Source organism: Gadus chalcogrammus, chromosome 12, assembly GCF_026213295.1.
Source record: "Gadus chalcogrammus isolate NIFS_2021 chromosome 12, NIFS_Gcha_1.0, whole genome shotgun sequence".
NCBI lineage: Eukaryota > Metazoa > Chordata > Actinopteri > Gadiformes > Gadidae > Gadus > Gadus chalcogrammus.
The window spans coordinates 4,093,249-4,103,248 of record NC_079423.1 but is presented as its reverse complement, the minus strand read 5'-3'; the positions used below and the strand labels follow the sequence as shown (position 1 = coordinate 4,103,248).

Sequence of the window (10,000 nt, the reverse complement as noted above, 5' to 3'; positions counted from 1 at the left end):
AAATTGGAGGGTTATAGTATGGCAAATAAGGATGTGGGAGGAGAGCTTTTGGGGCCAGTGGGAGGGTCTTAATCTAGAAGCGCAGTAGTTGGAAGGTTTTAATCTGGTAGTTGCAACAGGGGGAGTGGCTTTACATTTGAATGGTGGGAGGAGCTTATTTTTGCAGTACTTTGGGTGTCATAGGGTGAGGGAGGGTGTGTTTGTATGTGTGTGTGTGTGTGTGTGTGTGTGTGTGTGTGTGTGTGTGTGTGTGTGTGTGTGTGTGTGTGTGTGTGTGTGTGTGTGTGTGTGTGTGTGTGTGTGTGTGTGTGTGTGTGTGTGTGTGTGCGAGTGTTTGGGCATGTGTGTGCGAGTGTTTGGGCATGTGTGTGTATGGTAGTGTTGATAAAGGACGAGTGTGTCTATGGCCGACTGTATAAGTACTGGAGAGTGCTGTGTTAATGGCCTGACTGAGACGATTTTCAATCTTCCCTCTCCTTACAAGGACTTCCTGCTCGACCTCAACGCACCTTCAAATCCCATCTCCCCCTCGCTCTACTGAGAAAGGTCATCTTTCCTACAGATATGTCGAATAGCAATTAATACAAAGGGGATAATGTGGTCTACGGACAAGCGGAGAGGCGAGGCTACATAGGCGGCTGGTGGGATTAGGACCACAGATCATTAGGTCACTCATAGTGAAAGGCCTGGGGAGTGATGGCAGAGAGAGCGAGCGAGAGGATGCTGCATGCTGATTGGTTGAATGAAGGGATCGCGTGACCAGGGCGCCTTAGGGAATTACAGTTTGTGACACTACAAAACCCCTGCAGCCTCTCTACTCACTATTGATTTTCAATCTGTCACGCTGACAGTGGCGTCACACACACACACACACACACACACACACACACACACACACACACACACACACACACACACACACACACACACACACACACACACACACACACACACACAAACACACACACACACACACACACACACACACACACACACACACGTACACAAAAACACACACATCCAGAAGCCTATAGATTCTGTATCTCTCTATTCATCTTCTCCTTTGGGCTGATGAATCCAGGCTAGCTGTATGCTAGTAAGGGCATGCTACCTTTTTTCTCATGGCTGGTGAGGCCAGGCTAGCAGCTGTATGCTAGTAAGGGCATGCCACCTTTCCTCTGTTGGCTGATTATGCCAGGCTAGCTGTATGCTAGTAAGGGCATGCTACTTTTCCCCTGTGGGCTGGTGAGGTCAGGTTATCTGTATGCTACAAAGGGCAAAGCTACCATTTGTCTGTGGGCTGGTGAGACCAGGCTAGCTGTAGGCTAGTAGAGGGCACGTGATCGCACCACTGGTGTTTGGATGCTGCACTCAGAAGATTTATTGTGTCTACAAGCGGGCCGAGAGGACAGAATGTCTTTGTCTACTGTGCTCACTCCTCTTCTCTATACCCACCAGGATATACTGACTTTACTCTGTAGGTATAGAGGAACGCTCACAACTTAATACTCATGAACGTATAATCTATGCTGGCTGTCCGGTTCTCAATTCAGAATATGTATTTTTCCTCCAAGTATGTAGGAAATACTTGCTTCTATATACTCTCTACATCAAGCACTCACTGCTTAATACTCACTACTCAGTCCTCAACACCCTCGGTACTCAATATTAAACACTCAATCTCTTTACTAGCCTGGATTATGAATATTTACATTGGTTTAGGATCGTACAGTACTACAATTCTCTCATGTCCTCTCAATATGGGGGGGTCTTACAGACGGAAATAACCCATGATGCATCGTGATGTCTGAGCCCCATACTGCTTGACTCGCAGCACTCACTCTTCTTGCTGCTGCTGCGCGCGGCCAGGCTGCTGGTGCTTCCCGATTGGCTGTTGTCCTCCATGCTGGGCTCGAAGGCAGGGTTCACCAGGCCGGGGTCGTCGGCCAGCAGCGCCACGGCGGCGGCCGACGCGGGGCCGTCGCACGGCAAGGTGGCCACCGTGAGCTCGGACGTGCTGTCGGTGCAGTCGCCCTCCTGGGAGCGCCGCTTCCTGTCCGCCGACAGACCATAATGAGACGCCCCTTTGCACCTGCACACACACAAACAGACATAGGGGGAAAGAGTAGGGGTTAAAGGTCAGGCGGCGACGAGGTCACTCAGCGAAGGGCAGGTGAGAAATGACACAGAAGGGAGGTGTCGTGTGGTGTGAATGAATGGAATAGGAATTAGGGATGACAACGAAACTCTTCAACAGCTTGTGTCATTGAAATATGGTCTTGATATGTAGATAGATTGTACGTAGGTATGTGGCAGACACGGGGTCTAGATATGTAGATGCATATGCAGATACGGAGACGTGGTATGCAGATGAAATGTACAAGGTGGTCTTGAAGAAAGCTGTTGTAAGCAGTTCACTCTTTACTGTCACCCCTGGTCTTAACTACAAAGTCTGACCTCTCCCTATGCCTAGCCTTACCCTAGCAGTAACCGAAGGCTAACCTTCATCTAACCTTTAACTAGCCTTTACCTCAGCATTTAGCCTAACCTAGCAGCAGTGAACACGTTTGGCATCATGGCAGAGCTATAGTATAGTATCTACAATAAAACACCTCATTAATAGCTAGCAATTTAAAGATAACACCAAAACACAATAATAAAAAAATGACAATAAGCAAATAAGCAACCCGTTTTTTCTAAATATTGGATTTCCCATGGGATTAATAAAGCACCACCTTCTCTTATTGTTGATAAATATAATGTGTGTTTTCTGGATGGAAGCGTTGGCTGATTTCCCGTTTGTATCAGATAAATGCAGGCATAGTATCTCATGCATCGCAGTGGTCCACTCTCTCAGAAGACCAGGGCAGGTCTCAGGGTGAACGACATGTGTTTCAGGGTGAGCACCCAGGAACCTTGGGAAGGACGTGGGCTGAGGAGCTCACCCTGATCTCCGCACTGACCTCGCTGTCCTGACCTCCAAACTGCCGCCTGGGGTGTGACCTCATCCTTCACAAACGCCAACGCGGCTCCTCCCCGCCCTCCACCGCCCTCCACCGCCCTCTCACGCGTCAGGTCGCGTTTACAACATGTTGACGTGTCTCCACACATCAGCTCATGTGGAGATGGTTACTATGCTCTGGTTCTCTGGAGTCTCAGAGTTATTTCTGGTACAAAGGTATTAACCCTTTCGTAAATGTTGTATATTAATCTTATACACAAATCGAAAAAAAAAGTCTGCCGGATTGATTGATTGTGTTGGTTTGATACATATGCCACACATTACTTATTGATTACAATTAAAATATATGTTTTATTTCTCATGTGAATGTTATTTGGGCCATATTTTTTTCAATCATATTTTATTTCCTATTTCAGGCAGAATATTGCTTCTCGGGTACCACGTATATAAATTCTGGTACAAAACTTCAAGTATATGAAACGAAAAGGTCAGAGTAGAGCATTTTGATATTTACTCCGTGGCTATGAGGAATTTGTGTTTTTGGTGACGTAATCAGATTCCTATTCAGCGTACTCCATGTGGGATCTGGCCGCCAATGTTGGCGAGGGACCTTGACAGGTGACAGAATATAAATGTGGTCGTTACAGTAGCGACAGAGAGAGGGAGAGAGAGAAAGAGAGAGAGAGAGAGAGAGAATGATAAAACGACCAGGTAAAATATCAAAGCGTATCAGAGAGTGTTATTCTGCTGAATTAATGTTAACGTCTTCAAGACAGCCACTCACCCGTGATAATGACACACCTGAAGAGTGAAGACAGACATGTGTGCGATATTGTATCTTTCACTCTCTCTCTCTCTCTCTCTCTCTCTTTCTCTCTCTCTCTCTCTCTCTCTCTCTCTCTCTCTCTCTCTCTCTCTCTCTCTCTCTCTCTCTCTCTCTGTCTCTCTCTCTCGCTCCTCCTCTTTCTATTGTTTCTCTCTCTCTCTCTCTGTCTGTTTCTAGTCTCTCTCATGATAATGCTGCTTCTTTCTCCCTCCCACTCACTCTTTCTGGCTCTCAAACACACACACACACACACACACACACACACACACACACACACACACACACACACACACACACACACACACACACACACACACACACACACACACACACACACACACACACACACACACACACACACACTCCCAGACACACAGACACACAAACACTCTAGCGCAGCATGACTAGACTCAACAACAATATTGTTGTTGAGTCCAGCAGTCCATTCAGCCAAGTCTATTCAACAACATAATGGTGCATATTTCTTTAAAAATATATATCTCTTCAGAGCATATTGTTGTGTTCTGGCCTCCCGTAGGAACAATACGAAGCAGGTTTTAATGAGATGGAGCGAACCCAAAGACAGAGCTTCATGAAACACGAGAGAAAGAGTAACTGGAGCCTATTTCTGAACAGAAGCAGATGATGCATATAGTAGAAAAAATAAGGTTGGTGTAAAGGACTGAACTGCTACAGATATTAGGTTGGAGAGGGTTTGTGGAAGGGCTTTGGCGTGGTTGTGCTCAAGGTTAGGGACAGGGTAGTACAGTTGCTAACCAGAAGGTCCTGATCCTCTGTGTCCACAGCCCATCTGTAGTGACCCTTGAGAAAGATGCCTGCTCCTTAATGACATGTATCTACACTTCATTGTAAGTGCCTATCTATATGCATCAGTTAAAAGACTCAATGTAATGGTGAGGAAAGGATAGCAATAGGCCTTATTCACTCGGCAGCCATCTTGGTTCCGCGTTAAGTTTCCCCTACCCAGCTAGCGTTTAGAACCAAGAATCAATCATGGTGGATGAGCCAAGGGGAAATACCGGGTCAGTATACATGACCCATACTAACGACACCATTACAACTACAACCAGGCCATGGAAGAAGGCCCAGCTCTCCATAACTCAGAGGGCCTAGTCTACATCTTCTTGTGGGTTCTATATCAGACTCGTAGCCCCCCCTCTTGAGGATGTTTGAACCGCCCAAACATATCTTGTCGCGGCTAAATGATTACACCTTGCCGGAGAGAGACCCATAGATCGCTACCCTGCCAGCCACCCACTTTAGCCTGTTGCTTAACAGCACACACGTGCCTACAGTGTGTTGGTGTAAGTGTGTGTGAGCAAGTGTAAGTGTGTGTGTCCGTCCTGTGCGGGAAGGTAACGAATAGCGGGGGGGGGCTCTAGTCAGGCATGTCAATGCTGCAATTCAGCGAGAGAGGGAGAGAGAGAGAGAGAGAGAGAGAGCAAGAGAGAGGAAGGAAGTAATTTCTCAGCTGGCCGCGGGGCTCCTGATAACGGCAGGCATCCCTCTCTCCTGTTGCTCACCTCCAATTAGAGGAGGTCACGCTGACACACATCAACAAGAAGACACCAGGCAGTACATCAGCACACAAACACACATGCATGCACGTGAGTACACACACACGCACGCATGCACAAAAGCACGCACATACACACATTGTCCTTCCACATTGTCCTATGAATAATTGTCAAGCTTCTGTGCACATATTCTCTCTTAGTTTGTGCTCACACACATGAATGCAAATACATTCCGATTCATAAAAGCTATACACACACACATAGCCACACAGGCGCTGAATGGGTTTTTGTGTGTATTATTTACACACTATCTCACTTGTGCAGGCTCCCTGACCCATTGGACTTGATGTAATTAATGCTTGAGGCTACATTCCTGCTAGTTTCTGTGTGGTGGAAAATGGAAAAGCCAGTGACCAGGGCCGGGTTTAAAAAACCTCTCTGTTTTAACCGTGAGTCTCCCAGACCGCCAAGAGAGCAATTTCCTCTAAATCCGACCAAGTATAACTAATGCAAACCCAGTAAGAAACACTCTGTCGCCGTCAGCAAAGACCTATTGCTAAATCCTACTGTTGGTATTTAAGGATGAGAAGAAATTGTGTTAGTTTAGTAGTAGTTAGTAGAGCTATATGCAATGGTTGCATATAGTATGAGACATTGTAGACATTAAAAATTGCACAGTACTTTATGCAACCATTGCATAAATTACAATGCAATATGTAATGTCTACAATTCCCCTGAATACTGTATCCTTTTGTCATTCAAATATTGTCCTGTGTTTCTCCATTTCTGCTGGATGTCTGCACTATGAGCACAGCAGCGACTACACAGAGGATCCCTGTGGATAGAAAAACCTTTTAATCACCCTTTGCTATTTACTTTAGGCTTCTCATAAATTACCATCCCTGAGTGGTTTAAAAAAAACAACTACTGGCATTGAATTTTCCTGCATATACACACTGACTGGATACAGAGACAAACAGCTAATGTTATTTTCCCATAATATTACACACTTAAATGACATGTTATTCTGTCTACACGTCCACCTGACTCTCTCACACACACACACACACACACACACACACACACACACACACACACACACACACACACACACACACACACACACACACACACACACACACACACACACACACACACACACACACACACACACACACACACACACACGCACACACTCAAGTCCATGTTACTGTGACTCCTGCGAGAGTCTTTACAAAAGCCTCAGAGAGTTAAAACAGTCCTTACAAACCCTCAGAGAGTTAAACCAGTCCTATAAACCCTCAGATAGTTAAGACAGTCATTATAAACCCTGAGTATTCAAACAGTTTATCCCTGAGAGAGTTAATACACTCTGAGTAAGGTTTAGAGTGAAGACAGTCCTTATAAACACAGAGTTAAAACCAAAGTATAAACCATGAGAGTGTTTAGGCAGTCCTTATATCCCCTGAGAGTGTTAAGACAGTCTTTATAAACCCTGAGAGTGGAGGGAGTCCTAATAAACCCTGAGAGTAGAGTCCTAATATACCCTGATCCAATGCAGCATCCCACTTTCCAGACACCATTATCTCATCATCTCTCCCATCTCTTGCCACGCCGCTCAGATTAGCAACTAAACATCGAAGCTCGCGCCGCTCCGCCCTCCCTCACCCGCCTCTGCACCTCCCCTGCACCTCCCCAACCCCAGCATGAAGATAATTACCCAGGATGCAGTGTGGGTCGCCGCTGCGGCAATGTGCGGCGCCCTGGCACTGTGAAATAAACACCGGCTCAGGATTCGCCCGGCGCCGCGGCGATGCCCTCAATCCTCTTTAGGAGTGACCGGATTATCTCACATAACCCAAATACTGCGTGTTACCGCGGCAACATGCCAGAAATTACCCAGATGTGCTCGCTGCGGCGGGTCATCCGGTCAGAAGACAGATGACAGGCAGATGTGTGTGTGCACGTGTGTGTGTGTGTGTGTGTTTCTTTGAGGGCTCTTGAGTATGCATGACATTACACGAGTGTGACACCCGATGAATCACCATAGGATTAAAAAACACCTGTTCTGTGTCCCATATTTTGAAATATATGTATAAATATATATATATATATATATATAGAGTTAGTGTCTTTCCTCTCACCTTCTCGCTAGGCATCTCCTTGCACCTTCTGCCTGCCATCTCCCCTCCCCTTCTCTCACCTCCTCTGCTCTCATTTCGTCTCCCCTCCTCTCCTCTCACTTCGTCTTCCCTCCTCTCCCCTCCCCACCTCTCACTTCCTCTCTCCTCCACTCCCTTCTATCCTCTCCCCTTCACCCCCTCTCCCCTCCTCTCCCCTCTTCTTCTCTCTTCTCCCCTCAGCTTGACTGCCTCTGTGTTCTGTGACTGACAGCTTCAAGTCGCTAAAACTCTTACAATAACAACAATCCTCACATTTTATCGAGACATACACCACAGACACGACCTCACACGACGATGGTCGACCTGTTTCTTTTTGGAGTCATCGCTTACCTGTAAGCGTTCCACTTAAAACAAAACACTGCCTCCCCTTCACTGATCCAACAAACCGCTGGGGTTGGCACACACATGCGAGAACACACGCATACACACAAACGCACACACAGACACACACAGACACACACACACGCACACACACACACACACACATACACAAGTCTAAAGCCGTTTCCCTGAGAAGGGAGGAAGATGTGTCATTCTCTCTCTCAGGCTTCGGTCCGCTGAGAGTAGGATCAGAGCAGGCTGGTTCTGATTGGCTGGAGGCGTGAGCGCATCTTAGAGAAGCTTTCAAAGCAGGTCTGGAAGGAAGAAAATATATACTAGCAGTTAATATCTATATGTAGTAACGTCAATGCTACAGGGCCACCTGGGAGGCTTTTATTGGGCTCCACAAAGTACGAAGGGTGCTGCTGGTGTTGGACGCCAGTTTATTGCATGGTTTGCAGATAATGATACATGTCCTGGTGCTCCATGTTGCCATGAAGGAGATCTCTTCTTGAGTGTAAGTTGATGGCTTGTGCAGCCTCACCTAGGCCCAGAGTCCCATCGGTCTGACTCGGCCCCGGTGAGGCTGCTTAAAACAGCCATCACCCACAAGCACTCCCACAATAATTTTATCTAAAATACTTAATCCAGCCATAACACTGCCTCCAGACAGAAGACAGAGACAGACAGACAGGCCGACGGACTTGATACACAGACAGACTTGGATGAGAGCCAACAAGCACACAGACTTACAACAGACCGAGAGGGAGGCAGGAACCGAACCAAGAAGCCAGACCGACTGAAAGAGACAGAGATATAGATAGACCTGGCCTGTCATCTCTGTCCCAGTGAAATGAGCCTTCCCCCAAGCAGCAAAAATCTGCTCATCACGTTGGGTGGGGCCTTTGAGATCCCCACTCCCCCCCCAGGGGGCCGCAGTAGAGCACTTATTAATGGAATCAATAGTGACAAGGGCCCGAGGAAAAGTGAACACTCGAATTCATTGGCTCCTTAATTACATTAGTTTAATCAATTATAGGTGGTGTGCACTTGATTCCGATCAGATACACACGGAAGGGACTGCGACACGCTGCAGGGAGGGAGAGGGAGGGAGGGATGGAGGGGGAGGAGAGGGGGAGAGAGAAGTAGGGAGAGCAAAGGATTGAGCGGAGGGAGAAAAAGAGAACGAGACCTAGATAAAGAAAAGAGATGGAGGTGAAGAGTATAAAAGGTAAATGAGGATGAAAGGTTCCGTTGAAAGAACGACGAAAGAAAGATGGATAAACGGGACGACAGACATACACATAGACCTGCGGACCAATCAGGAAGCGTTACTTGGATGACCGTATTGGTCACAGCCAATCAGCGAGCCGTGCATGACAGAAGGTGTTGGCTGGACTCTCCCCCTAGCCTTGTTCTAGCAAGCCCAGTTCTAATAATAACAACAACAACCACAACAACACACAGCCTGGTGTGTCTTTCTCCCTGCGTGTGTTCAGGAAACCTCTCACCTATAAAAGCATCCCCATATACCCATTAGAGCCTGCTGGTGTGAAGTCCTTTCTTCTTTTGCTTCTTTTGCTGGGTAATTACAGCGCTAGTGGCTCGAGAGGTTTGGCTAATGTTAACGCACGGTAAACCGGCGGAGACAACAAGGCCGCACCCGCCACCCCCCCCCCCCCCCCCCCCCCCCCCCCATCACCCAAATAGCGACCGTGAAACTCTGCCTCTCATCTCTGACTCATGGTTTTTTATTTGAGCCAATCAATATGCAGCAGGCCCTGTCGTCAGGGGGGCTGCGACCTCATGATTAGCCTGGAAGGGCTTTGTGTTCAGCTTTTTATCACCGGAGTGTCTGGTTTCAACACCTAGACCCAGGATTTGCATTCCCACACTTTCTCTCTGTGGTGGAGGAGGAGCCCTTTACCAGCACAGGTTGTGTTGCCTCAGCCTGCTCCTAGGTAATCTAGTGCAGCGGTGGCTTGGTTGGGCAATGCACCCTTACTTAAACAATAAACATGTACTACTGTTTATGTAACAACAAATATCATAGATGTATATCTATATATATATGCATATATATATATGTACAATGGGTATATATATTTCATGACGTTTTCCTTTTCTTTGATATGGTCGTCTCTGGCAACTGGGCGTTGCCAGAAACGTA

At 47.0% G+C, this 10,000-nt stretch overlaps 1 protein-coding gene across 1 annotated transcript in view; it reads right to left on the bottom strand.

Moving 5' to 3' along the window:
* lnx1 (ligand of numb-protein X 1) overlaps positions 1 to 10,000 on the bottom strand; it is a 43,667-nt gene that overhangs the window by 16,553 nt on the left and 17,114 nt on the right. Inside the window, exon 3 of the mRNA XM_056603204.1 lies at positions 1,842 to 2,092. Coding sequence (XP_056459179.1) covers positions 1,842 to 2,092 — 251 coding nt within the window. The remainder of the gene's footprint in view (positions 1 to 1,841; positions 2,093 to 10,000) is intronic.